The sequence below is a fragment of the Lontra canadensis genome, unplaced genomic scaffold, assembly GCF_010015895.1.
Source record: "Lontra canadensis isolate GAN:19392208 unplaced genomic scaffold, GSC_riverotter_1.0 scaffold56, whole genome shotgun sequence".
NCBI lineage: Eukaryota > Metazoa > Chordata > Mammalia > Carnivora > Mustelidae > Lontra > Lontra canadensis.
Window position 1 is genome coordinate 6271950 of NW_022631050.1, and position 27442 is coordinate 6299391.

The following is a 27442-nucleotide window of genomic DNA, read 5'->3' on the forward strand; positions in this document are numbered from 1 at the left end:
GGTCATGATCCCACGGTCCTGAGATCGAACCTCACGTCAGCCTCTTTGCTCAGCGGGGAGCCTGCTTCTCCCCTTCCTGCCCTTCCCCCTGTTTGTGCTCTCTCTTTGTCAAATGAATTTTTTAAAAAAAATCTTAAAAAAAAAAGAAAAAAGATGCGGTGTATATATATGTGTGTGTGTGTGTGTGTATAATGGAATATTACAAAGCCATCAAAAAAATGAAATCTTGCCATTTACAATGATGTGGATGGAACTAGAGGGTACTATGATAAGCGAAATTAGTCAATCAGAGAAAGACAATTATCATATGATCTCACTCATATATGGAATTTAAGAAACAAGGAAGAGGATTATAGGGGAAGAGAAGAAAAAATGAGACAAGACGAAAACCAGAGAGGGAGACAAACCATAAGAGACTCTTAATCATAGGAAACAAACTGAGGGTTGCTGGAGGGGAGAGGGGTGAAGGGATGAGGTAACTGGGTGATGGACACTGGGGAGGGTATGTGTTGTAATGAGCACTGGGTATTATATAAGACTGATGAATCACAGACCTGTACCCCCTGAAACAAATAATACATTATGTGTTAATTAATTGAATTTAAATTTAAAAAGAGACATAGGGAATCTAGATGGATGTTAACTAAACTCATTGTGGTAATCATTTTGTAATATACACTACATATATCAAATCAGTGTGTTATATACCTAAAACAAATGCAATGTTATATGCCAATTATATCTCAATAAGAAAACTGAAAAAAAAAAAAGAGAGAGAGAGAGAGAGAGAGAGAGATTCCAGGAAAATCAAAGAGAAATAAACCATGAAGTAAACATCAAGAAAACCATATTGTCCATGGTGGTTGCTTAAAAACAGGGGTTCTGGGGCCAGACCATCTGAGATCAACCTCTTGGTCCCACCTCTTCACTAGCTTCTGATGAGCAAGTTACTTATCCTGTCCCTCCCTGGGTTTTCTCATCTGTAAGATAATGATAATACCGAGCTCTTGGGCTGTTGTGACCATTGAAGGAGGTAATCCACGCCTAATGAAGTACTTGGGCTGTAGTAAATGGCTGATAAATATTAACTACGAGGAAAAACACTCACCCACCTTTACGTTTCTTAGTCCCTCTGGCTCCTTCACCTTTTTTTTTTTTTTAATTTTTATTTCTTTTCAGCGTAACAGTATGCATTGTTTTTGCACCACACCCAGTGCTCCATGCTCCTTCACTTTTGAATGAGCTGATTCCTCTGCTTGAAAATCTTCACCTTCACTGCCTAGCTTCTGTTTAGGACTTGGCTTAGATGGCAACCCACCCACCATCACTGCCAAGTTAGGCGCCTCTTCTAATATCTCCTGTTAAAAGCTTTATAATATCCTTTGTATCTCTCTAAGGCAGTACTCATCTTAATCTATAGTAACTGGGTATTTGTCCTTTTCACTAAATGGGAGCCTTTCAAGGCAGAGGCTCTGCCTTTTATTGTCCATTCCCTCCCCTATGCCTGGCACAGAGCCGACCACTCAAGCTCCGGGCCCTTTACCCCTGCCAAGGGCCTCCTCCATCTCCTGAAACCTGGTTCTGGGGGCCTTCTGGGACTGTGCTGTCCTTTCCTGTCCTCAGCTTTGTGTCATACTGCAGCCCCGCCACCAAAGCCCCTCCCTGCTGGGCCTCAGAGACCCTCTTACTATGCCTGCAGCAACCTGCACTGCCCAGCCTCTACCCTGCAGGATGCTTGGTACCCCTCTTGCCCTCCCAATGAACTTGCCTCTAAGACAGCCTTGCTAGCAGGATTTCCTAGCAAAGCCCAGCTTCTACCAATGCATTGTCTAGCCTTTGACAGGGACACCATCTTCCTGGGAGACTGTCTTACATCTCAGAACCCAAACCAAGGGTCTCTTTTTCCATCTCCGTATATTTGTCTCCCTAATGATTTCTCCCTGCAGCTTCATGTTTGGCCTGCGTGGGTCACATGTAGCTCTTGGGCCATTTGCGCAAAAATGCCAATGAGGAGGTGGCCACTGCCTGAACTTCCATGGGGACCTCAGGACCAGGCTGGGCCTGGCTGGAGACCTGGGTCCCCCTAGAGGGCAAATCAGCCCACAAACCATCCACTGTAACTCTCCTAAGCCTGGAAGAGGGACCCTAACTTGGAATGAGGCTGGGAGCAGGTTCAGCAGAGAAGGGATGGGAAGGGTCAATGGAACCATGGTTCTGATAGTGTGGAAAGAACAGGGCTGGGACCCAGCAGGAGCTCCCTGTGAGCTGGATGGCTCATTGCAATCGTGTCTATGCTTTCTATACTGTCCTTTTATATTTTCCACCCATGAAGTTCCCTGGGAAAAGGCCAAACTATCTCCACTATGCTAAGTGGTTTGAGCAAAAGAAAGAGTGGGGGTTTGAGAGCTCAGGGGCTCAAGGAGGCAGGGGATGCCCCTGCAGTCAGCATGATGATAGTGACCAGAATCAGAAGGGTGGAGTGAAGGGGGAGGGGTAAGAACCTTGAATCTGGCTTGAAAACCCACTCCCACTGGCTGCCCCACGCCCAGCCCCCAGTTCTCCTCAAAGCTTTTTTTTTTTTTTTTTGCAGAATCTGAGTGCGGCCTCTGCAAGAAAGCTTGCATGTGTAACCCCCAAACATGGTCACTTCCCCAGGAATCCCAGACTTCCTCAGGGATCCTGGGAGAGGTTTTACAGACTTCCCCAATCTTTTGCACCTTAACACCATCAAGCTGCATGAACATTCTACCAATAACAGGGGACGTGTTTACAAGCAGGTTTGTTTTTGTTTTTTTTTTGCTGCCGGTGCTGCAGGGGTGGGGTGGGGTAGGGGTCACTGCCACGATCCATCGGCAGCCTCAAGCCAAGAAAAGGCTGTGCAGGCTGGAAGGCCTCACTTCAAGGCGGTGGGCACCAAAAGTAGCAGGGAGTTATAAGCCTGAGGGGCTGATCCTGCCTACTCTCTCCACCCGCAGAAAAGGTGGGGAGATGGCACTGCAGCGATAGGAATGCTGGCTGCTTGGTGGTGGGGGGAACTTGCTGCAGTGGTGGAGGATCCCTCCGTGGAGTGAGTGGTCATTGAAGCGATCACTAGAGCTGAAGACAGCTGCAGGGACTCGGGAAGATTTCTGCAGCGATGAAGGAGACCTTTGCAAAGGAAAAAGGCTGGCTTTTTGGGGGAGGAAGGGAATGTCCTGCGGCGATGAAGCGCTGGCATCACTGCAGTGATGAAAGAGAGTCACTGCACTAAGGGAAAGCATAGCCAGGGCGAGAAGTGGGGTGATGCTGGATAGTTGGAGTCTTTGCCGTGCTAGGTAGGGGTGGGGGGCTGCAGACTGAGCCCACTGCTGCACTTGCACAGCTTTTCACTTCCCGAAGGACGGAAAGGGTGGGGCTTCGGAGGCCGGGGTCCCTCCTCGGTGGGGGGCTGTGCAGCGACGGGGACGCGATCCCTGCACTGCGGTGCCCTGTCTAGCTGGCGGCCAAGGCTGGCGCGGAGGCAACACCGCGCCCGAAGCGGGGGCAGCGCGAGGAGCAGCAGCTCTCCGCCGCAGCAGGCGGGGCGGGGGCGGGCTGAAGGGGCGGCCTTCCCGAGTGGGGGCGGGACCAGCACCCGCAGAGCCGACGCCCCTGCGCGGACTCAGAGCTGCCTCAGCGGGAGTCCCGAGCCTGTCCCCGCAGGTGACCGGACTGAGTGCGGCCCGAAACGCAGACGCGTCCCTATCCCTCTTGCTCCAGCTGTGGCGCCCAGAACTCCGCAGAGGACGCGACGGTGAGGCTGGGGTTGCCCGCCGGGTGGGTGACGATCCCTAGACCCAACCCGCCGCATCCCCCGACAGCTCGGCTGTGGGGCCCCCTACTCTCAGATCAGTTCTGCCAGGGTGGGGGGAGGTGGGTGCCCTGGACGGATCCCAGGGAATCCCCCTGCCCCAACGCCTCTCCTGGTCTTGCCTCCGAAAGACCCTGTCCTGTCGCTTCCCTGTCTCGTTCTTCCCACCCAACCGCCTCCACTCGGGCCTGCAGCCCCTCTCTGCGTGCGCCCTAGTCAGGTGAGGTGCAGGAGAAGGAAAGACTACGGTCCTTCGGCTCCCCCTCCCAGCCCTCGCCGGGGGTCCCTCGCTGGGCTGGGGACACCCAGGGGGATGGTTAAAGGATGGCCCTTTAACCCCCCTGATCCTCACCCAGAGCATCTTCCATCTCGCCACCCGCGCCACTTCCGACAGCTGGCAGCCGCGGGGAGCCCCGGGGGCCGGCAGGTACGGGGGCGGCGGCCAGGCCGGGGAGCGGGCGATGGAACAGCTGTGACCCCCCCCCCCCATCCCCACCCTCCGCTCCTGGAGGAGCAGGCGGCGGGAGAGCTGCGCGCCCAGAGCGCCAGTTAATCATTAACCCTCGGCTGCCCGGCTCCCTGCGCGGCTCCGAGCTGCGCTCCGCCCCGGCTTCCCAGGTAACAGGCTAGGATGCCCATCACGCCATCCCCCTCTTCCCTCCGGTAGCCACCTGTCGGTCCGGCCGCAGCCCCCGGCTCAGCCCGGCGCTCCCAGGGCCCGAGTTCGGTTTTCCCGGCGGCCTGCAGGAGGGCGGGGTCGGGCGGCCAGGACCCACCCTGCGGCCCCCTTCTCCATCGAGCTCCCTTCCCCCAGGGGCGCCATGCCCGGCCTGTACTGCCCCTCCAGCTGGACGCCGCTGCCCCTCACCGACTCCTGGGTTCGGGCCTGCGCCAACGGCCCCTGCCTCAGCCTGCGGGCCCGGCTCACCTACCACAACCCGCAGCCGCAGCCAGTGGAAGGTGAGGCCCGGGCGGGGCGCGAGGCGCCGGGCGGTGGGGCGCGGGGGGTGGGGGGCGGCGAGGTCCGACGCCGGCTGTGTCCCCCCGCCCCAGGCGTGTTCGTGTACCCACTGGCGGAGGCCGAAGTGGTCTCAGGCTTCGAGGCGGAGGCGGCCGGACGACGCGTCTCGTTCCAGCTGCAGAGCCGGCGACGCTTGCAGGCGGCTTGCTGCCGCGCTCTGGGCCCGGGGTGGGGGGCCTCCACGCCCCGCCGCTGCGCGCAGGGTGAGTGCCGGCGCCCCCGCCCCGCCCCCGGAAGCCAGCGGTCCTCGGGTTCCCGCACCCGCTCCTCGTCCCACCCCTGCCCGCGCCCCCTCCAGCCATTGATTTTTTCATTCATTAATTCATGGCTTTGTGCAACAGTCATGGACTAGGCACCCGAAGTGCGCCAGGGGCCGGGGCGATGTGACCCAGGCCGACCTGAGGTTTGCAGCCTGGGAGACAGACGCAGCTGGCAGTCCACACAGCAGTCTCCCCACCACTGGAGCGTTAGCTCCCGAGCCTGGGACGGGGCTTTGGCCAGCTCCAAGGCCCAGTATGGAATGTGGCATATGAGTGCTGGCTTGGGGAATGGAAGCCCATTCCTGAGCCAGATTTTGTGCCTTGCACGTCATTCTTTCGTTTATTTATTTGTACATTCATTTGACTCCTGCACGTGGGATTTACCTTCCCGTAGGAGAGACAGCGTCCAGTGGTGTTCAGAGTTGGTGTTGAGAGTTGGTACCAACCCAGCAGGTAGTTAGAGGCCAGAGTAAACTCTGGGCTGAGGCCCCAGGAGTGTTCCAGAAGGAAGTGCAGCCGGAATTTGACCAAAAAGAATGGTATGACTAGTGAAGTGGAGAGGAGGGAAGAGGCCCTTCAGTCAGGGGCAATGGTGTAAACAAAGGTTTGGGAGTAAGTTGTGTTGAGTGATGGTAATAAAATACCTCGTATTTGTAGTAATTTACAGTTGACAAAGTCCAGTCACTGATATCACCTCATTTGAATCCAGAGAGGTATGTAATGCAAGTGCTGTTCTCTATCCCCCTTTTACAGGTGTGAAAATAATAACAACAGCCCTTTTGTGTTGGGTGTTATGCGTACATTATCTCATTCTTCACCAGTCATTGAGATATAGTTATTATGACTCCCATTTCATGGATGAGGAAACTGAGGCTCCTCAAAACAAGAGAGTTACCAAAGGGCCGAATTAGAAGTCACAGAGCTGAGACTCAAAACCTGATCCTGTGCTTTCTCCCTGTATCAGGCTGTCCCCAAGCCGCAGCTGATTAGGATAGAAGTCCCTTTTTTCCTTTTTCTCTCCCTTTTTTCTTTCCTTCCATCTTCTTCTTCCCTTCATTTATTCTGCAAGCATTTCTCAAAAGAATGGATGAATGATTATTGTGGGGAAGGGCTATAAAGGAAGACTGGAGCCAGACCATGTAAGGCCTTGACTGCCACTGTACACACCTGGCCATCTTTCCTTTAGCACCAGTGACTCCCATGATTCCACCTGTCCCTAGATAAACCTACAATATGAGTAAAATGGTGTGCTCAGTATGCAAGTACAGCTTTGTGTCCTCTAGCCAGCTTCTAAGCAGATCACTGCTCCTAAACCCCTCTTGGGTAGAAAATTCTGGAGTGGGCAGTGGGGAGCCCCTGACTGTTCATGAGCTGGGGATTTATGAGTGGGCTGGATCCCAGGCTATGGGAGATGTCAGCGCACAAGGGAGAGTCCTTAGGAAGATGATGCCCAAGGGTTGAATGAGCAGGCAGGGGAAGAAGGGCAGAGGGTATGAGTCCCCTAGGATCTTGGGGGTAGTGTGGACATGTCCCCTTCTCCTCAGCTCTCCATTAGCAGGACATCACTACTTTTCCTGATGACAGCCAGGTCCTTCTACCACCAGCCTGCCTCTCCATCAGCCATCATTCAGTTCATGCCTCCATTCTGCATCACCAACACATAAGCCCTGTGTCCCTCCAACTTTTTAAAATACCCCTTGCCCAGGCTCCCCTGCGTCAGTGCATGCTGTCATTTCCTATTTCCCCCATCTCCTCTACTTCAGCTCCCTCTGACCCCTTTTCTCACTCGCCGTAGGTCATCTTGTCTTGGATCTCGCCCAGGCCCGGTCTGCACTGGTGCTGCCCACAGGCCTCATCAACGCAGCCGGCACCATGACGGTGACTCTGTGCAGCAGCCGGGAGCTGCCCTCCAGGCCTGATGGGGTGCTGCGCGTGGCTCTCCCCTCTGTGCTCACCCCGCTGGCCTCATCAGGCCCACCGGGGCCCCCCAGGCCTCCGGGGCTCTGTGACGACAGGTTGGGCCTATGGTGATTCTCTTCGTCCCTCCCTCGGCTTCTCTGGGTCTAGTGCGGGTGAGGGGGCTTTGGTAGGGTGCCCTGGGGGATGGGCAGGGTGGGGAAGGGCTGGGGCTATTCAGCCAGAGGGGCTAGGGGCCTTGGTGGTGGCCCGGTGACCCTCCTTGTACTCCCTTTCAGCCCCACCAGATGCTTTGGGGTGGGCAGCCCTCAGGAGGAAGGGTTTGCCTGGGAGGAGCCTGCTGCCCCTCGGGATGTGTTCTCGGGCCCTGCCCGCTGCCCTGCCCTGTACACCTTCTCCTTCGAGATGCTGGTCACTGGGCCATGCCTGCTGGCAGGTGGGTGCCCCTCCTGGCATAGCTGACTAGGGAATAATTCAGGGCTCAGGACTGGGAGGAACACAGGACCCCCCCCCAAAAAAAAACCCCCAAGGACTTAAGCCTTAGGAACCTCCAGTTTTGGCGGGAGCATCCCCTGGAAGCTTCTACACAACACACACCACCCCCTAGGTTTGTCTGTGTAATTTATTCACATCCATTCACCAAGGGGAAGAAAGATGATTAAATTGAGACTAGTCCAAGCAATGAAGTGGAGTTCCTTGTGCAAGAAGTGGGGGAGGATGCTACATCAGCAGCTGGCTGATATGTAACTGATCAGCCAGGAGCAGAACCAGGAATCTACCTCCCAGCCCAAGAAAGTAGGCAAAATCCCTCCGCTTGTCCATCCAACCCTAGAGATCAGGCTCTGAGAGCTGAGCTGAATCAGCATTATCCTTGCCCACGCCGCTGCTGTCCGGAAGGTTGTATTGGTGCTTTAGGAGTGGCTTGGGGTGGGCGATCATCCCCTCTCCCTACCTCACTATCCCTCAGGCCTGGAGAGCCCCTCTCATGCTCTGCGGGCAGATGCCCCCCCTCATGCCAGCTCTGCAGCCACCATCTGTGTCACACTAGCAGAGGGCCACCGCTGTGACCGGGCGTTGGAGATCCTGCTGTACCCCAGTGGTGAGAGACTGGGGCACACAGTGGGCCAGCTCTGACCTGCTTCAGGACTACCTGGGTAACATTTTTCAAGTATAGATTTCTGGGTCCCAAGCCAGATGAATCAAGTCATCTGTGAGGGTGGGCCCCATGGTATAGGGAGGCTGGACTCGAAAGGTCCTCCCGAGAGAGTGGGACTAAGCCACTGGGGTCCAGAGACAGGGACTTTCTAACAGCTGTGTCTCCTCTTCCCTAGAGCCCCACCAGCCACACTTGATGCTAGAGGCTGGCAGCCTGAGCTCAGCAGAATATGAGGCCCAGGTGAGGGCCCGCCGGGACTTCCAGAGGCTACAGCGAAGGGACAGTGATGGGGACCGGCAGGTATGGCTGCCTGGGGTCCTGGCCTGGCCTCCGACCCCAACACTGGCTGCATTTGTGCACAAGGAACAGATAAGCAGGCTCATGTTATAATGGAGCGGGGGTGGGCAGCTCTGCTCCTAGCAGGACCTCCTAGTAGCTGCCACCACCGTCCCAGAGGGCAGATGAGTGCTGTCATAGGAGGGCCCACACGAGTCTCCCTGGGGTGTGTCTCCGAGGATGGGGGATAGGAATGACAGGCAGGGGACAGACACCTGCCTTTGCTCTTGCCTGTTTTCAAAAGCAGATGAAAAAGTGCCCCTCTGGGTATATTGGATAGAAGCCACCTGAGGGCTAGGTCCTGTTGCCAGACAGGGCTGGGGTTGCACTAAGCCCGGGCCAGGATGACTTGGGGCTCCCATGCTCAGGTGTGGTTCCTGCAACGGCGCTTCCACAAGGACATCCTGCTGAATCCCGTGCTGGTGCTGAGCTTCTGCCCAGACTTGAGCTCCAAGCCAGGACACCTGGGCACAGCTACCCGGGAGCTCCTTTTCCTGCTGGACGGCAGCAGTGTAGCACACAAGGCCTGTGGGGGAGAGGCACGGGTGGGCCTGGGGGCTGGGAGAGGGGCAGTTGGCCTGAGGGTGGCTGAGGGCAGCCTCTCAAAGATACATGCACACACGCATACACACACCCCCCCCCACACACACACTCATACAGACGTGTATCTCCTGGATTCCAAGAGCCTCTCTCACCTGTGAAGTTACATTCAGTCACCCCAATCCCAAACCCAAGGATTCACAACCCCCTCCAGGGGCTTCCACAAACTTCACCTCCCTCCTAACCCATCTCACACACAGCTTCATTCCTGCACGGCCTCTCCCAGATCCCCGCTGCCAGATCCTCGTTTTCACACAGCCTGGAGAAGGCAGGCTGTCAACCCCACCACTGCCCTTGGTGCCTGCTTCATGGTACCCCACCCCGGTTCTCCCCAGGATGCCATTGTTCTGGCTGTGAAGTCACTACCACCACAGACACTCATCAACCTGGCTGTGTTTGGCACGGCGGTGCAGCCCCTCTTCCCAGAGAGCCAACCTTGCGGTGACGTGAGTATGGTCCGGGGATTTGGGGGGCCTGGAGAAGCTATCTCAGCCTGGTGTGTCCAAAGAATGCCTTCTCTTCCCAGGACACTGTGCAGCTGATCTGCGAGAGTGTTGAGACCCTGCAGGCTGCAAGTGGTCCCCCAGATGTGCTGGCTGCACTGACCTGGGCCATGGGGCAGCCCCGGCACAGGGCCCACCCCAGGCAGCTATTCCTGCTGACCGCTGCCTCGCCCTTGGCTGCTGCCGCCCATCAAAGCCTGGACCTCATGAGGTGGCACAGGGGGGCAGCCAGGTATGGGCTGAACCAGGTACCTGAGATTGACCCCCGTCCCCAAGAGGCTCCTGAAGGTCATAGATGCTTCCCTTCCCTCATCAGGTGCTTCTCTTTTGGGCTGGGGCCTGCCTGCCACCAGCTGCTTCAGGGTCTGTCTGCCCTCAGCAGAGGCCGGGCCTACTTCCCAAGGCCTGGGGAGAGGCTGCAGCCCATGGTGAGCTTGAGCCTGGGCCCTGTTCCCTACTCTCAGAAGCCCTTACCCCAAGTTACCCTAAGCCTGCAATAGAACCCAGTCAAGCTGTGGGGTCTCCTGGCATCCTTGATCAGGACTTCTCTTCCCCCATTCTAGTCCATCTCCTCCTTTGAGATGCCAATCAGGAGAGGGGCTGCTGGGGTTGTTGTGGGGTGCTGCAGGAGGCCAAAGGTGTGGGGGACATGGCTCTCTGACTGCCCCCCAAATCTTATTCTGTTTTCTCTTGGGACCAAGTGCCATATCCTCGACAAATCTTACCTCATCCCCAGGCTTGGCTCAGGCCAGGAGACAGACCAAACCCTGAGGACTGAGCACTCAGTCCCCTTGCTTATTCCTACCCCAACTCCTCCCTTGGACCCCGGCCTGACCCTGCTCCCCTCAGCCCAGGGACTAGGCAGATGGCATCAGCGGAAGGGTGGCCTTCCTGCTCTGTGGGCTGCATGGCCCTCTCTCCCATGTCCTCCCTCTGGCCACTCCTCCCAGCTGGTGCAGGCTCTGCGGAAGGCACTGGAGCCCGCCCTGAGCGACATCTCTGTGGACTGGTTTGTGCCCGACGCGGTGGAGGCACTGCTGACACCCCGGGAGATCCCGGCACTCTACCCTGGGGACCGGCTGCTCGGGTACTGCTCACTCTTCAGGGTGGATGGCTTCCGGCCTCGCGCCCCCGGGGTAAGCTTGGGCTGTTGGAACTCCATGCATGTCTTCAAAACTCTTCCACTCCCTGTGCATCTCTCTGCCAGGCTCTCCTACTGCACCCTTGGCCTCCCTAGGGCCCCCACTGGGCACCCCAAGGTGACTGCAGCCTGTCCTCTTCATGAGGTCTTCCACTAAATTGTCCCATAAGGTGTTGTCCTTGGCTTTGACCAAAGGCGGCCACAGAGCTCTAGCATCCACTCTGAGGGATTTGTGGAAACTCACTCCTTTCTTCACATGGTGCCCTACAGAAAGCACCATCTGGATTATTTCCTGGAATGCTCAGAAACAGACGGAGCAGGGTCTAGATGAAATCTAGCATTCGATTTGGGGCCAGCCCCCTCACCTTGAGCCCATTTCCTCATACTGAGTCTTACTGCAGGGATGCTGTGATCAGTCGCAGTGCACACTTGGTAGGACACTTGACATGGATGAGAGTGTAAGAAATGGTAGTTATTTCGATTTACAAAAAGCTTTCTCTCTCTAGAAGAAATAAGCACACTTCCTCGTCTTGATCCAGAGTGCTGTATAATGGAGGCTTTGCCTTTTTGCCTGCCTGCCAGGAAGCTCAGGGCCAAACCTGAACTTCAGCCACAGCAGCTCTGCTAACCTTCTGATCAGCACATATGCTTCCTCCTTCCTCAGGACAGGGCTTTCATTTCTGGTTTATTAACTTCATTGCCTCTTGTGGTGAGAGATCTACAATCCTGTTTGAAAAGAAGCAGCATATAACTAGCACCCATTTTTTCTCCAATGCCTGTCCCTCTCCAGGGCCCAGAACCTGGCTGGCAGAGCTTGGGAGGCTCCGTGTTCCCGTCCCCAGAGGAAGCACCATCTGCCACCAGTCCTGGCACTGAGCCCACTGGCACCTCAGAGCTGCTGGGAACAGGCACTGTGTCAGCGGAGCTGTCCAGCCCGTGGGCTGCTGGGGACTCAGAGCAGAGTGAGCACCTGGACATGGGGTGCAGCTGAGCCGGAGGAGTGGGCCATGGGAGAGGCCGGGGCTGGGATCCGTTCTCTTGCCTCCCAGCAGGTACTGATGCTCTGACAGAGCCTGTCACAGACCCCGGACCCAACCCCTCCTCGGATACAGCCATATGGCGCCGCATCTTCCAGTCGTCCTACATCCGGGAGCAGTATGTGCTCACCCACTGCTCCGCCAGCCCCGAGCCAGGTCCAGGTTCCACAGGCAGCAGCGAGTCCCCTGGCTCCCAGGGCCCTGGATCCCCGGAGAGCATGGCTCCCCTGCATCTCCCTTCTCAGCAGGGCTGCCGCAGCCTGGCCTGGGGAGAACCTGCGGGCTCCCGCTCCTGCCCCCTGCCTCCGCCCCCGCTGGCTCCAGTCAAGGTGAGGGTCAGCCCACATCCCTTCTACTAGGTATCCAGCAGAAGTTTACTGTCCATCAGCTATAAGCCATAAATTTTGCAGTGGTTACTATTCAGTCCAGCTGGAAAGACAGGTGGGTAAATCTATAATGATACCATGTGACACACCGTGTGAGCACAAGGACACAGCATTATGGGGAGTGTCAGAGTCAAGATGGCTGACCCTGTGTGAGGGAGTCAGGAAAGCAAAAGCCACATCTGGAAGAACAAGTAGAAGCTAGCCAGGCAAAGAGGGAGAAGCCATGAGTAAAATCAGAGACGAGCAACAACGTCAAGTGAGAAATGGGGCACGGAGTGAGACAGCACTGCGAAGGGGCCAGGGGCCATAAAGAATGGCCTTGCTCCTAAGGGTGGTGAGCAGCCACCCACAGTTTCAGACGAAGGGCTCTGGGGCCAGTTGTGTCTACATGCATAGTGGCCAGCAGATCTGCATTTCTTGACCAGTGGATCCCACTTCTTATGTGCAGTCTGGGGCCTTGAGCGCGGAGGTACTGGGTCGTCGACGCAGAGTGGCTCTGGCTGGCCGGAGCCTCTCATCGCCCCCAGGCCAGGTGAACCCAGTCCCTGGCCATCCCCAGCACCCCTCTCTGGGCACAGCACCCGACGGGCCAGGCCCTGAGTCAGGGCAGCAGCTGGGACAGGGCCTGGATGACTCAGGTAAGGGTTGGATGGGGAGCTGCGTTCTGAGACCACCGAGGGTCTCGGAGAGGTGGGGCCTGACACTTCCCCTGCCTTTATGGTTGTCTCCCTCCAGGAAACCTGCTCTCCCCAGCCCCTATGGACTGGGACATGTTGATGGAACCCCCCTTCTTATTCACGGCTCTGCCCCACAATGGGGAGTCAGCTCCTCCAGCAGAGGCACTGCCTCCCCAGGCTCCACGCTGCCATGTGGTGATCCGGGCCCTGTGTGGGGAGCAGCCTATGTGCTGGGAGGTGGGTGTTGGCCTAGAGACACTGTGGGGACCTGGTGATGATGGCTCACTGCCTCTGTCATCCCCTGAAAGAGAAGGTGCTTGGGACCAAGCACTCCATCGGCTGACAGCAGCCTCCGTGGTCCGGGACAATGAGCAGCTGGCCCTCCGTGGAGGGGCTGAGGCCACGACTGACCGAGGTGAGCTACTAGTGGGCCTGGCAAGGGTCCCAGGAGCCCATATGGGGCAGAGAGTGGCAGAAGTGGAGGTCTATGTGTTTGATCACTCTATATCTCATTTTGCTCACAAACAGTTTGAGGTGGCTCACCCATATTGACAAGGAAAAAAAAGCAGGGAAATCGGATAATAAAAGGAAGTGGAGAATCAGGTTATATTAAAGATATGCACACCATGAGCTTATATGCCCTAGCAAGCAGGGGACCCCAAATTGTCAGGATTCCTAGCAGCCAACAGAGGGAAATGTGATCTCCTTAATGACTCACAGGGCCTGTAACATAGAAACAAATCTGTCATTCAGGACTGTTAAGTCAAAGAGTGAACATTTCAGTACAGCAGTACTAGCCACACATCAAGTGCTTAACACTAACACATGGCTAGTGGTTATCATACCAGATCATGGAAATCTAGAACATCTCATTCACTGCAGGAAGTTCTGCTGGACAGTGCTAAAATGAGTGGACAGAAAAGGCACCACATCAGTGCTTCCTTTGGGTGGTGAACAAAACATTCAATTTCTGGGTAGCCTGAGAGTCTAGCCCTGTTATGAGCTGAGGGTCCAGTCTAACTGCTTTGAAGTTGGGGAGTCTGAGCTGGCTCCTAGAAGGAACTCTACTCTGTTCAAAAGTGGACAGAGGGAAAATCTACGTAGAACACAGATTTGTTTCTATAAAGCCCTTTGTGCTGGTTAGGGTGTGGGGGATGTCCCTGCTTCCATTCAGCTTGCTGCTCCCTGGTCTCACAGGCCATGCCCGGAGGTCCTGGGTCCGAGCCCTTCAGACAAGCAAGGTCAGCTCTGCCCCTTCCTGCTTCACTTGCCCAGTAGCTGTGGACGCCACCACCAGGGAGGTCCTACCCTCAGCCCTGCAGGTGCGGAGCTCAGGTAGAGTCCCTCCTGGGTGACCCTCTCTGGTGCCACTCTCACTTCACCAGCTGCCCTCCCAGCTCACCGTCTCCTGTGCCCCTACAGAGCTGGCTGAGCCCCTAAGCACTTCTCCTGCGCCTCAGGGCCATTTAGATGCAACTCCTCTGTCCACAGCTGTGCAGTCTAGAGGTAATGCTCGAAGTTGGGGGCGGGTAAGGAGCAGGCAGGTTTAGGGACCACAACTGGCACTGACTGGCTCCCTTGCAGGACCTCAGGGAGGCTCTCCGGTGGCCGGCTGGAACCCGAACCCAAATGGCAACCCCAAGTTGGCCACCGGAAGTCCTCCTCGCCTACCCCCCCAGCCTCCTTCTAGGCTCAGCCTGGGTCGGGGGAGGGCCAGAGGCTCTGACAGCCACCGACTCTGCAGCCCCCACCGGGGCCAGGCTAGTGACAGCAACAGTGAAGGCAGCGACCACGACTACTTGCCCTTGGTGAGGACTCGGGAGGTGGAGGGTGGCGCTGCCACGGAAAGGGCACTGTCTCAGCTCGCTTCTCCCCCCACCTCCTCTCTCCTCAGGTGCGGCTGCAGGAGGCTCCCGGCTCCTTCCGCCTGGACGCGCCCTTCTGTGCAGCGGTGCGCATCCCACAGGAACGCCTGTGCCGCGCCTCGCCCTTCGCTGCGCACCGCGCCAGCCTCAGCCCCACCTCGGCCTCCTCTCCCTGGGCACTTCTGGGACCGGGTGTGGGCCAGGGCGACAGTGCCACAGCCTCCTGCAGCCCATCCCCCAGCTCAGGCTCCGAGGGCCCAGGCCAGGTGGACAGCGGGAGGGGCTCTGACACTGAGGCCTCGGAGGGCGCCGAAGGGCTAGGCGGTGCTGACCTGCGGGGCCGGACCTGGGCCACAGCCGTGGCCCTCGCGTGGCTGGAGCACCGCTGCGCCGCCGCCTTCGGCGAGTGGGAACTTGCGGCAGCTAAAGCCGACTGTTGGCTGCAGGCGCAGCACCTGCCCGATGGCCTTGACCTGGCTGCCCTCAAAGCTGCGGCTCGGGGTCTCTTCCTGCTGCTCCGACACTGGGACCAGAACCTGCAGCTACACCTGCTGTGCTACAGCCCGGCAAATGTGTGAGGACTGCCCATTGCTCGGCTGGCGCTGCCTGACAGACTCAAGTCACTGCCACCCAGGCCCAGCTTCTCAGTGCTGGTGCTGGGAGGGGCAGGCTGGTGTCCGCCTGACCCCCACTGCTTCTCATCCCTTTCCCAGAATGCCCCTGCCCTCACAGAAAGTGCCTGCCTGTGCTCTCTCTCTCCCACTCCTCCCAGCCCAGGTCTTTTCCCTTCTGAGCTCCATGCAGTGCAGTGTGGGAGGGGAGAGAGCCACAGCCCCCAAATCCTATGCAATAAAGTGCCTCTTAGGACTGCCCAAATGAATTCTTTATCTGCAGTGAGCATGCCCCTCACAGCTTGGTGCAGGCCCTTCCACATAGGCTGCAAAGAGGTGGACTGTGTAAGGTTTATTGGGAAGGGCAGAGAGTCTATTTCCATCCAGGGTCCTACGAGTGGGCTGGAGGGGAAGGGAGGTGGTTCTCAGTGGGCTTTCTTGCTGTGCTGGATGCTCTTGGGGAAAGGCTGGGGGCCCAGCCAGAGCTGCAGGAGGATGACAGCATGGCATATGTGCAGGGCTGCAGAGCTGCAGGATGTGGATGGGTATGTGTTCCAGGAGAGCTCGATGAGCCCTAGCACCAGCAACCTAGAGAGGAGAGAGCAGCTCAGTTTTTGCCCAGTTTCTAGGCCTGCAGCCCTTCAGCTCGCCCAACCCTCCACGGTCAGCCTGGGGATGGGGAGCTCCCTTGCCCGTCCCACATGCCCAGGTTGTCGCAGCCAGTACCTGAGCAGATGTGTAAGCCAGCGTGCAGGCGTGGCCCACAGGAGGTAGGGTAGTGTGTGGAAATACCAGACGTAGAACTGGTAGTGGAGGGAGCGGCTGAAGCAGATGCCAATGAAGTTGGAGGTAAAGAGGATAGAGATGATCTGTAGGCAGTGGTCAAGGCCAAGGGCAGGAACAGAAGGGCCAGGAGTTGGGATGGGGGTTGGGACAGGGAGGTTCCAAAGTAAAGGGACAAAAGTTTTGGGGTCAGACAGCCCCCCGGCTCTGCCATTCCGAGATGCATCCTTTTGGACGAATTTCTTAACTTCTCCAGACTGTTCCTCAATCTAATGTGAGACAATGATACTAGGGCCATAAGGCCTAGTGAGTTTAAATTCATCACTTACAGGCTAAGTGACCTAAGTAAGTTATGTAAACTCCTTAACGTCCTGATTTTATCATCTGTAAAATGAGCACTGTCATCATCAGACACCTCCCTATTTCAGAGTCTCTTGCAAGCTTTAAATGTTAGAATATATGTAAATCTCTTAGGACAACACCAGGTAGAGAGTGAATACTTATATGGTAAGTCAAATAATATTTAGGATTAAGAATAAAATACCCTTAAATATATGAAGTGCTTAGCACAGTGGTGCAGAGTGGTAGAGGTAACAGCTCTACTCCTATGAACAGGGCCTATAGCTATTACTGGTACCTCTTTTTCCCTCCCCCAGGTCACCAGCCATCCAGGGCTAACCGACCAGGACCCCAAGTGTACCTGGAGAGGGCAAGACTTACCTTCCTATGATTTAAAGGATATGATTGGGTGTGAGGGGTTGCGGTGTAACCTTCCTTTTGGAGGGATCCTTTAGCAGCGACAGGATACTTTCCCCCGTCCTGGGGAGAAGCCATTCACACATTTATCAAGCCCCAATCTTAGGGCAAGTTTAGATTCACCCATGTGAACTCAACATCTCCCCCAAGCAGGCAAACAGGCCCTTCATCCTCCCCCCAACTCTGCCCATGACACTGCTCTCCTTTCTCACCTGTGCCACCTGCAGAAGGCAAAGAGAAAGAGCAGGGTGAGGTGGGCGGCCAACAGTGCCAGGTGGAAGGCACGATGCAAGAAGAGGGCCTCAGGGAGGAAGCGCCAGTTCACTGTCCAGCGGAAGAGAAACTGGCGGCCAAGGTCAAAGGAGCGGGATAGGTAGCCAATGGGGTTCTCCAGCAGGAAGGGCAGCCCCAGCACCACCTGAGGATAGGTGTCATGTCAGCACAGGTGCCCAGGCTCAAACTGAGCCTTTATACTAATCATGGAGGGGAGTGGACAGAGGGCACAGGTCTCAGAGGTTCTCAGATTCCCCTAGGAATAGCAGGCAAGGCAGCTTCCACATCCAGGCCAGAGTCTGGGGCCAAAGAAGCTGAGAAGGCAGGTAATAACAGTCCTTTAAGTTTGGATTCACCACGTCATAAATGGGCAGAATCGGAGACCCTCAGAAACCATCTAGTTCAACACCCTCATTTTACAGCTAATAAAAGCAAAGCTCAGAATCAACTCCAAAATCCTGTCTGTTAGCTTTGAGGAAGTCTCATCGATGGAAGGAGGCCAGAGAGTAGCCTCCCCTTCATTGGGAAGGGGAAGGGGAAGGGGTGGTGGTGGGGTACCTGAAGGACAGCACAGATGCCCAACTTGGGGAGGGCTCCACGGAAGCCAAATTGCATGAGGAGAAGAAATAGCAACCCAGGGGCGAAGAGTAGCACATTCATCTTCACGGAGACTGCCAGGCTGGAGTAGGTAAGGGAGGAAGCGGGGAGATCAGCTCCAGGGCCATTTACCCTCCCAAAGATGTATCTCTCCCCTGATGCACACACAGCAACTCCTCCCCTCCCCTGCCAGCAAGCTCCAGGATGGGGCCCACACTCAGAATTGCTGGAAGGAGGAGAAAGCAGTCTGGGAGGAGGCTAAGGGTAAGGGGCGGATACCAAGTCTCTATGCTCAGATTGGGCCAGCAATACATATTTAGAGTATTTATAATGTGCAAGAACCAATTCCAACAACAGATGCTGTCTAGAAGGAAGAGAGGATGGGTAGAGGGTGTGTGTTTCTTTGCGGGGGTGGGGGCAGAGACTTTCTACAGATCCTAGACTTGTTTAGTGGGGCCCTGACTGACCCATATTGTCTGGTTACTCCCTTACTTCCTCTGCTGAAGAAAACTAGGGGAGGAAATGGTGGAAATACAGAATGAGAGATGGGGGAGAAGGGAGGGGTGTTGACCTGAAACAGCAGCAGCCCCAGCCCCAGCGCTGGGCCAGCAGGAGGTTGATACTGAGGAAGAGCAGAACCATGGCCACCGGGTCATTGAAGAGCCGAAGCACGAAGATGGAGTGGACACGGTACGAGGCGCAGCACATGAAGAAAAAGACGAAGGGAGGTACCTGAGAGGTGGGCACAGTGGGGAACAAGGTCAGCTCACCAAACCTAAGCCATCCCTACTCCCCAGTACTGCCCGTTGGAGCCCCCTGTTTCCAGGAGCACGAACTCACCTTGCAGGTCTGGTGGTAGATCAAGAAGACAAGCAGCAAGGTGGCCAGGTAGAGCACGGCAAAGATGTGCTGGGCCATGCGGATGTCAGTGCCCTGGCCAGTGGCATAATATAGCCCCATAAAGATGTACACAAAGCCGGCTGGGTACCTGGAAGAGGAGTCTGGGTCAGGCTGCCCAGCCTGGTATCTGGGCAGCCCCTCGGGTCCTCACTGAACCCTTTATCACCACTCACACAAGAGGTCCAGTGTCACCCTGCAGTTGGGTGTAGTCATAGGTGCCATTGATGACGCCCTCCACCTGGGCCATGTAGGCCTTCCAGTCAATCTCTGTATCTGAAAAAGGGTAGGACAGTATGGTTACTTCCAAGCTCAGAACATGTCTGCCCCCCACACACCTCCCACCCCTCAAAACACAGAGTTCCAGCTCTTTCCCAGGACTTTTATCACAACCCCTTATTTCACTGCCTATCTGGCATTCTCTGGGTGAACCCAAGCATCTCAAATTCAGCATGCCTGTAATTGACCTCAAACCATCCACTCTAAATCTGCTCTCCCTCCTGGGTTCTATGAACAGCACCATCAACCTCCCAGCTGCCCAAGTCACAAACCTGGGTAACATCTTTGACACTTACTTCTTTCTCACTTCTAACACCCAGTCACCAAATCCTGCCTATTCTTCATCCTAAATAACTCTACTATCTCTCATCCTTTTCTGCTCTTACATACTAATATTTGGACCTAACATAATCTCTAGCCTCAATGATGCAATAGCTTCCAAATTATTAGTTTCCCAGCTTCTACTTTTAACCCACTACAATATATTTCCCACCCTGCAACTAGAGAGCTCTTCCTATAATAGAAATTATGTCAGATCTCTGCTTAAAAACCTTCAATGATTCCTCAAGTTTCCTAAGATAAAAACCAAACCCTATTATTCCCAATTTTAGAAAAGGAACCTGTGAATTAATGAGGTTAAGCAACTAGTTCAAGATCAGTGAGCTAAGAAGGGTAGAGTTGAGACTGGAACTCCATGAGGTCCTAAATTCTTAACCACCGTGCTAATTATCTCCTTAACACAACTGACAGACTCTTTCATGATTTGGTCTCAATGTCTGCAACCTCATCTCTCCCTGCTACCCTCACTCGAATTATGTTCCAGCTCTAAAACAAATTCAGTTCCTCAAAGGAAGCAGACTCTCTTCAGACTGGAGGTTTTAGTTATAGGATTCTCTGCCTAGAGTGCTCTTTCTCCTCCCCTTTTCTCTCTTTCCTCACCTAGCTTCCTCTTACCCTTCAAGGGGACTCAAGTCTGGCTTAAGTGCCCTCCTGTGTCCTTTATGGTTCCCTGTCTCCCACTGTCATGATGAATATGATCCACCATCATTTTCTACTAACTTCTTTTTGTCCAGGCCCATACACCCAATTAGGAAATGTGTCTATTTTTTCACCACTGTACCCCTGGTACCTAGCATAGTGTTCTTAAGCATATAATAAACATTCAATAAGCGTATGTTGAATTAATCATCTTTAGCAAGAAAGCCTTAAGCCCAGTGTCTAGATTCAGCCCATAAAGGAGCCCCCAATAATACTGGAAGGACTCAAGTGGTCACAAAATGCCACTGTTGACAAGAGACTTTGAGATCTCAGAATTGAACAGATGAGAAAATTTGGACCTAGGAGGGGAAGGGTCATCTCAAAGCAACAGACAAAAGAAGGAGCAGCAGTACATTAACTCAGACCCAGGTCTTTTGATCTCCAGGCTGGTTTATTTTCTTAGCCTAGAGGCTGTATGGTCAGGGCAGAGGGCCAATCTCTAGAGTCGCCCCTTCCGTCATCTGGGAGGGATTAAGACAGGGTTTGGTTTTATGGAGCAGGCTTGGGACCTGGGTAAAAATTATGGTCTGCAATTGATGACTCATTGGCTCTAGTGTCTGGATTTCCGCTCCGAATCTGGGTCCCAGTTTGGGTAGGGGGTTCGGGTCCTCCTCCCTACCCTCCCCTCCTCCTCGGCGCACTCACATGCCACCCTGTGAATGACCCAGAAGGTGATGCCCACCTCCGCCAAGCAGAGGCAGGCGGCCACCAGCAGCGTGTAGCGCGGCTCCAGCAGCAATAGGCGCCGCTCTTGCCAGGCGCGCCGTAGCCATTGTCCGCAAAGTCCGGCCGCCCGGGCTGCGGGAACCGCCCGGCCGCGTTTCCGTATGCCTGCCGCCATCTTGACGGTGCGCCGCTCGTATTGGCCCGCCACCTCGGAAGCCCGACCCCTCCGCACTTAAGTTCCGCTCTCGGCGCCTGCTGTCCCAACCGACTGATCGCTGTCCGGTTTCGTGTCCTATCGACTCCACTAAAATTCACTTCTTCCATATCTTTCCGGATGCACTACACACCCTAGACGTCCAGGAATAGTCTTACTCCTCAGTACACACTTGGTTCTAGGCACACAGGCGCTAAAATAGGCCGAACATTTGCCCAGAAAAGCAACATTCCTGTTCATGTTTTCCCTTGTCTGGCACCACACTTCGTCTGTGTTTCATGCCAGGCGCTCCTGAAGGGCAAGACCTGTGGCCGCGGCCCTCCTGCCTCCTCTCAGAGCCTTCCGCGTGCTCAAAACTGGGTAGAAATGAATCTTCCATTAACTTTCAGACTTCTTAATGGCAAGAGCCGACCAAACTGAAAATAAGCAGTGATTAGCCGAGTGAGTCCGACACTGCGAGTTTGACTCTCAGAAGTGAGGGAGCAGTACAGTTGGCCGATTCAAGTTCTGAACGATAGGATTTTCCCACCCGGAGTATTCTTCAAAGAGCGCTTACCAGAGGACGGAAGTTCCACGTGTTTGTGTAGAGCAACTGCATGTGGTGGGCGGAGACACAAGGGCCACACCTCCCGAATGATACCGTGCCTATTGGCTACACGGGCGCCAAGCCCGGTCCAAAGGTGCTGGCGGTGTGCCCTGGCGGCGGTGAAGCTGCAAGCATGGCCTCTCCACCGGCCCCAACGCCCCCGCCGGAGATACCAGAGCAGAACTGCAGGTACCGCGAGGTTCAGTACTGGGACCAGCGCTACCGGAATGCGGCTGACTCTGCCCCTTACGAGTGGTTTGGGGACTTCTCCGCTTTCCGTGCCCTCCTGGAGCCTGAGCTGCGGCCCGAAGACCGTATCCTCGTGCTAGGTGGGTAGTCCCGGAGCTCCCCACCCCAAATGGAGCGGGCTGGAGCTGCCCCGGCCCTTTCCGCTTTCCAGAGTCTGTTTGTCCCTCTCACCAGCCAAGATCCCCTACCCTCATAATCTCGGCCGTATTTCGCCAGGGCCGCGGGAGCCAAGAGAGTGTCTTAGTCCAAGCTCCGCCCCCCGCCGGAGAAAGTTTATAAGTCCGAGTTTGTAGGTATTCTAGGACCCTGTTCTGGACTCTCGGGGAGACAGCCTCGAGTACTGGAGAGCTCAGAGGATCTACTTCAAGTCCCATTGCTAGTTGGCTGTATGACTTAGGACAAGTTGTGAACCCGTTCTGAGCTTCAGATTTACTTCTAGAAGTGGAACTACGAGCTCAAGTCGGATAAGGAACGTTCAGGCACCTCGAGCACGATGCCAAACGTTTATCTGTTAGCGCCAATGGGCACCGGAAGCCACTGTCACATGGAGAGACCTCTCTCCACACTCCCAGTCCTGACACTTGGTCCTGTGTCCCAGGTGCAGTGAGGACGAGAACAGCGCCCTCTGAGGTCGGATGGGAGATTGCAGCCAAGATGGGGGGGGTGGTGTCTCCACAGCGGGGGGGGGGGGGGGAGTACAAATGCAGGGATGCACGGTGGGGCTCTGAGAGGTCCAGCTGCGCCCTGGGGTTCTTTCTCTCCCACTGCCAGCCTTGGGAGCTCTAGTGAAGTTTGAGGAATAGGTTTCCTTCCAATTTAGTTTTTAGTTTGGTATTTGTAAAAGCATGTGTATGTTTAAATGAAATATTTCGTATATATATGAGACATCTATAATACAGCATATGTGGAAAGTATGAATAATAAATCTAATGCATTTGTATGCCCTATTCAATTTGAGAAATAGAACATTCCTAGGACTAGAAAGGACGTATAACCCGGTGCTTAAGAACTTGGACCCTGGAGGTAGTTAATTATGTTGGAATCTTCACTTATGTAACCTTAGCTGTGGAATCATGGGCAAAAACACAGAATCTTAGCTGTGGAGTCATGGAAAAAACACCTAAATTTCTGCATCTTCATTTTCTCAGCCTTTAAAAAATAAGAGTACTTATTTATTGTCTTTTTTAATGATTAAGTATGAAAGCTATCTAAGACAATGCCTAGCAACATAAAAGGCCCCATGTATATTCAAGCTTTTCTGCATGGTCCCCGAAACCCCTTCTCCCCAGAGGTAAAAACTCTCTTGAATTGTTTGTTTTAAAAAAATTGTATTTATTTATAAATTTACCATAAATCTCTGTGTTTTTCAAGCTTTGGTGTCCACCAAAATCACCTGGAAAGGTGGATCCTACCCTGAGAGTCTAGGGATGGTCTAAAATGGGCATTGGGATTCTATAGTTTCAACAGGCCCACAACTGATTCTCATACTTAGTGATTGGCAGAATAACACTGCCTTAAAATCTGCCAGACCGGGAGGTACCCTTTTCTGGATAGAGGGGAGAAAAGTTTAAAAATGAGAGGAATGCTTTCCTGGCAAGATTTCCCAGATCTAAGAACAGGACCTACAACTTGGGAATACCTTATGTTACACTCCACCTAAAGCAAACGTAAGTTGAGCACCTGGCAGGTTCTAGAGAGTGTGCTGGGCCCCTTCTAACATATGTAGTCCTCATAACAACCCATCGAGGTGAGTGATAATTATTATAAGACTTACTCTCGATTAGGAGTTGGTAAACTTTTTCTGAAAATGGCCAGGTAGTAAATATCTTAGGCTTTGCAACCTATTTAGTTTCCGTCACCATTACTCAGGACTGCTGCTCTACTGGAAAAGCAGCCACAGACAATACAGAAGTGAATGATACATAGTAGCCGTGTAGCAGTAAAACTTTATAAAAACAGGTGGCAGGCTGGATTTGGTGACCTTGCTCTGGGTCATTGTCTCAGGTTGGATTCCCCAGAAGCAAACCCTAAGATGAAGATTCATGTCCCAGTCATTTATTAGGAAAGTGGTTACAGGAGAAATTGTTAAGACTGTGAGGGAACAGGGAAGGGGAAAAGGCCAAGCAGGACTGTGATCACAGGCAAAGCCTCCCTGAAGGTGGTTTCAGCCTGAAGTGTCAGAGATGCAAAATGTCAAAAGCAAACCCATGCCAAAACCTAGGAGCACTCCAAGGGGATTGAGTCAGAGCACTGACAGGGTCCACTATTGTCATGCAGCAAGTAATTGGTGAAGGGTGCTATCCTACTCCAGAGCTTCTGTTTCTCTTGTTGCATAACACTGACGGGCACAGAGAGGCATCTGAACTCTGTTGAGACTGATAAAATGGCCACATTGTGAATGATGTAAATGAAAGCCTAATGGTCATGCTGATGTAGCTAAAGACAGAATGTTACTACTGAAGGTGAGTAGACCTCTTGAAAACTGGGAGGCGGTGTAGCATAGTGGTTTAAGAGTTCTGGTTCTGGTGTGAGATAGACCTGTATCCAAATTCTGGCTCTATCACTGATTGTGTGACCTTGGGAAAGTTCCTTATCCACTTTGGGCAGCCTCATTATCCCCCATTGAGAACATGGTAGTGGTAATAACAGTATCTTCTATATGGAGCTACCTTGAAGATAAATTGAAATAATTCTTATAAAGTGCTTAGCATAGAACCCAGTGTTCAGTGACTGTTAGCTATCATTGTTATTGAAAATGGGAGTCAGGGGGGAGTCTCTCCAGGATTGTCCAGAGAACAGAGTACCCTGCCTGAGGTCTTGTGTGTCTGGTACCTATGGCTGGAAGATCTTCATGGCAGGTGCTTGCGTATGGCTGTCCCAGCTTTGCCAATATCACCCAACTCTGATTCTCTCTCCTTGTTAGATTCTGTGCTTCTGATCCTAATTTGGCTTCAGTTTGTATTTCCTATTGACAAACTGCTCAGTCCCTAAGATGGTTATTTTTCCTATAATAAGTTAATGAATTGGTATTTTGGCTTACACCTCTGTCTCTTGTTATTGGGATTGCATCCACATAGCTCTGGGCTCCTGTGTAAAGAGTTCTTGGATGTGGCTCAGTTCTCCAGGGCTCTGCTTCCCTAAAGCTTAATGCAGGAAGGCAGTGGCCTTCCCAGGCCCCTTCTTCGTTGCCAGCCTTCAATTACTGAGAAATCACTGCTTTGTAAGCATGATTGGCTCTGTGGGCAGGCTTTGTTCTCCCTTCATCCTTAGTAAAGTTCTCTTGGAAGCTGCCATTCCTGTATCAAGGGGAAAAAAGGAAGGAAATTTGGGTTTGTCCACAATTGGGCAGAGCTCTGAGGGCCTATGAGGTTGGGTGTGGGATGGTGAGGGGATCGTGGGTCAGAGAACTCACTGGGATTTCAACTTGAACTCACTTAGGGTCTATTGCAAAGCCACCCTCACCTCTCACCAATGTGGTATATCTCCCCAGGCTTGTTATGGTTCCAGTGTGGAAAAACACAAACTGGGTTTTCCCAGGCAAGATAGTACTATCTCTCAGCTGTAGGGTCTGAGGAGGAACACAGGAAGGGGCAGCCGAGGACCAGCCAGCAGGGTGCCCTGTTCAAGTGCCAAGCCCTGCTAGATTAGGGCTATCCTAACAGCTGATCCCATGATCCTTTTAGGAGGCAAATGGGGATTAAAAGCAATCTAATCCCAAGAGCTGGGGATCCCCTGTGGGGCCACCAGAACTGTCCTCCAGCTCCATTCCCAGGCTAAGACTGACCACAAGAGATCCAGCATGCCATCTTAGGAAGTCACACCTACCGTATTGTGGATCCTGTCCTCTAACCTCCACTCCTTCTCTCCCCATACTCTGCCCTCTGGAACTGCTTTCCAGGAACTTCCCACCAGAGTGTTAGGGTCCTTCAGGACTCTGATTGGTTGTCAACTTCTGTGAAAGCCTTGGCTGCCCCACCAGAGGTGGGGGCAGGAGCCATCCTATGTGTTTCAACAGCCCGTCCCTATTGAAACTCTCATCGCATTATGTCGCAATTGCATGAACGTACATCTTTTCTTCCCACCAGAGCATGAGCTCCCTATTCATCTGCAGAACCCAAATGTAGTGCATGAGCTCCCTATTCATCTGCAGAACCCAAATGTAGTGCTTAATACATTAAGGAATTACAAGGAATCAGCCCTACTGTGTGTCCCCATCAAGTTCCCCTACACTTGTTAATTCTGCCCCTGGAAACTGAAGTAGGATAGTAACCCCTAACATGACGTCTTCCCAGGGCTGATATGATCAAAGCTTCTCTGAGAGGTTAGGAATTAGGATAATACTACTAGTATCCGGGCGCCCGGGTGGCTCAGTGGGTTAAAGCCTCTGCCTTTGGCTCGGGTCATGATCCCAGGGTCCTGGGATCAAGCCCCACATCGGGCTCTCTGCTTAGCAGGAAGCCTGCTTCCTCCTCTCTCTCTGCCTGCCTCTCTGCCTACTTGTGATCTCTGTCTGTCAAGTAAATAAATAAAATCTTAAAAAAAAAATACTACTGGTATCCTAATAATAATATGATGGTCCTAATGATGCCAATAGTATCCCAACTCTGAGTAGGAGGGAACAGGCTCGGAGTGGAATGACTCACCATGGCTGTCAGAATCTAGATCTTTGAACTCGGAAGTTCAGAGCACCTTCAGCTACTCCCCAGCTCCTTTAGTTTTTAAATTTAGCGTATCACATTCTGCATGTAGGCTAGGCATTGCTATCTCCATTTTTCTGAATAGGAAATTCCAAGTTCCTGGTATGAAAACAACTTGCCCCTAGTCTGTACAACTCAGAATGTTAGATCAGGATATGGGCCCAGGTCTGTATGACTCCAAGGCTTGTGCTTTTTTGTACATGGCTCTTTTCCTTCCATACGGGAGGGTTTAGGCTGAGAGCAAATCGGCCAAGAGTGGATGGATAATTGGGGCAAGTGAGAACCAAAGCTAACCTAGCCCTTTTGCCACCCATTCTGACCCTTCCCACCCCAGGCTGTGGGAACAGTGCCCTGAGCTACGAGCTGTTCCTTGGAGGCTTCCCTGATGTGACCAGTGTGGACTATTCATCAGTAGTAGTGGCTGCGATGCAGACTCGCTACGCCCATGTGCCCTCGCTGCACTGGGAGACCATGGATGTGCGGGCCCTGGACTTCCCCAGTGGCTCCTTCGACGTGGTGCTCGAGAAGGGCACGCTGGATGCCCTGTTAGCTGGAGAACGGGATCCCTGGAATGTGTCTTCTGAGGGTGTCCACACCGTGGACCAGGTGCTAAGTGAGGTGAGGGAGCAACAAGAAAGGAGGGCAGACCAAGAGGTGGGTTTCGGGAGACTGGGGTTTCAGGAGATTGAAAGAACTCAGAGGCTGGAAGGAGGCATAGTTTGGAGCAGGTGGTGGGTCACCTTCAGCACTGCAGTTACCTGAAGGAGGGGGGTCGTTAAGCTGGGTCAAGATTATAGGGGGCTGGAGTGGCCAGGCTCACAGGTGCTGATGATTGGCTACTGGGTTGCCATAGGGATGAGGTAGCAGCCAGGTTCCAGATAGGTAATACAGACCAGGAGAGTGAGTAGTTGACAGGAAAGCAGTGCCCCTGCTCCTGACATCATTCCCAGGTCCTGCCTGGGTTGAATATAGCCCTACCTCCATGGAATGACTAGGGCCAGAGAGGAGACTCACTCTTTCCATGGAGAGTCCTGAGCTATGGGATGCAGGGTGGTACCTGAAAGGGTA

The 27442-nt window shown here is 53.8% G+C and overlaps 3 protein-coding genes across 13 annotated transcripts in view; 2 read left to right on the forward strand and 1 right to left on the reverse strand.

Moving 5' to 3' along the window:
* Positions 1-3584: 3584 nt before the first annotated feature.
* On the forward strand, positions 3585-15600 carry VWA5B2 (von Willebrand factor A domain containing 5B2). 8 transcript variants are annotated; one of them, XM_032875497.1, is made up of 21 exons: positions 3585-4049; positions 4186-4256; positions 4644-4789; positions 4883-5053; positions 6906-7137; positions 7306-7463; positions 7995-8126; positions 8359-8483; positions 8888-9043; positions 9455-9565; positions 9646-9854; positions 9939-10050; positions 10573-10758; positions 11554-11725; positions 11813-12129; positions 12635-12824; positions 12922-13278; positions 14061-14198; positions 14286-14369; positions 14448-14671; positions 14758-15600. In XM_032875497.1, the coding sequence occupies exons 3-21, from the start codon at positions 4651-4653 to the stop codon at positions 15304-15306; spliced, it is 3762 nt and encodes a 1253-aa protein (XP_032731388.1). In that variant the 5' UTR covers positions 3585-4049; positions 4186-4256; positions 4644-4650; the 3' UTR covers positions 15307-15600. The 8 variants fall into 8 exon arrangements, with proteins under 8 accessions (XP_032731388.1, XP_032731391.1, XP_032731394.1 ...); XM_032875500.1 differs by having other exon boundaries at positions 3585-3772; XM_032875503.1 differs by having other exon boundaries at positions 3585-4256; positions 11816-12129.
* Positions 15593-20832, reverse strand: ALG3 (ALG3 alpha-1,3- mannosyltransferase). 3 transcript variants are annotated; one of them, XM_032875516.1, is made up of 9 exons: positions 20645-20831; positions 18822-18921; positions 18589-18736; positions 18320-18480; positions 17710-17830; positions 17091-17296; positions 16865-16941; positions 16066-16208; positions 15593-15927 (listed from the first exon to the last, which is right to left on the reverse strand). In XM_032875516.1, exons 1-9 carry the CDS (start codon positions 20733-20735, stop codon positions 15613-15615), a joined length of 1362 nt encoding a protein of 453 aa, XP_032731407.1. In that variant the 5' UTR covers positions 20736-20831; the 3' UTR covers positions 15593-15612. The 3 variants fall into 3 exon arrangements, with proteins under 3 accessions (XP_032731407.1, XP_032731409.1, XP_032731410.1); XM_032875518.1 differs by having other exon boundaries at positions 15677-15927; positions 16066-16210; positions 20608-20831; XM_032875519.1 differs by lacking the exons at positions 16066-16208; positions 16865-16941 and having other exon boundaries at positions 15677-15927; positions 20608-20832.
* Positions 20833-21461: 629 nt separating this feature from the next.
* LOC116878228 (endothelin-converting enzyme 2) overlaps positions 21462-27442 on the forward strand; it is a 30884-nt gene continuing 24903 nt past the window's right edge. The window contains exons 1-2 of one of the 2 annotated variants that reach the window (XM_032875514.1): positions 21462-21757; positions 26709-26992. In XM_032875514.1, coding sequence (XP_032731405.1) covers positions 21562-21757; positions 26709-26992 — 480 coding nt within the window. In that variant the 5' untranslated portion in view covers positions 21462-21561. The remainder of the gene's footprint in view (positions 21758-26708; positions 26993-27442) is intronic. The other variant, XM_032875515.1, reaches the window with a different exon arrangement.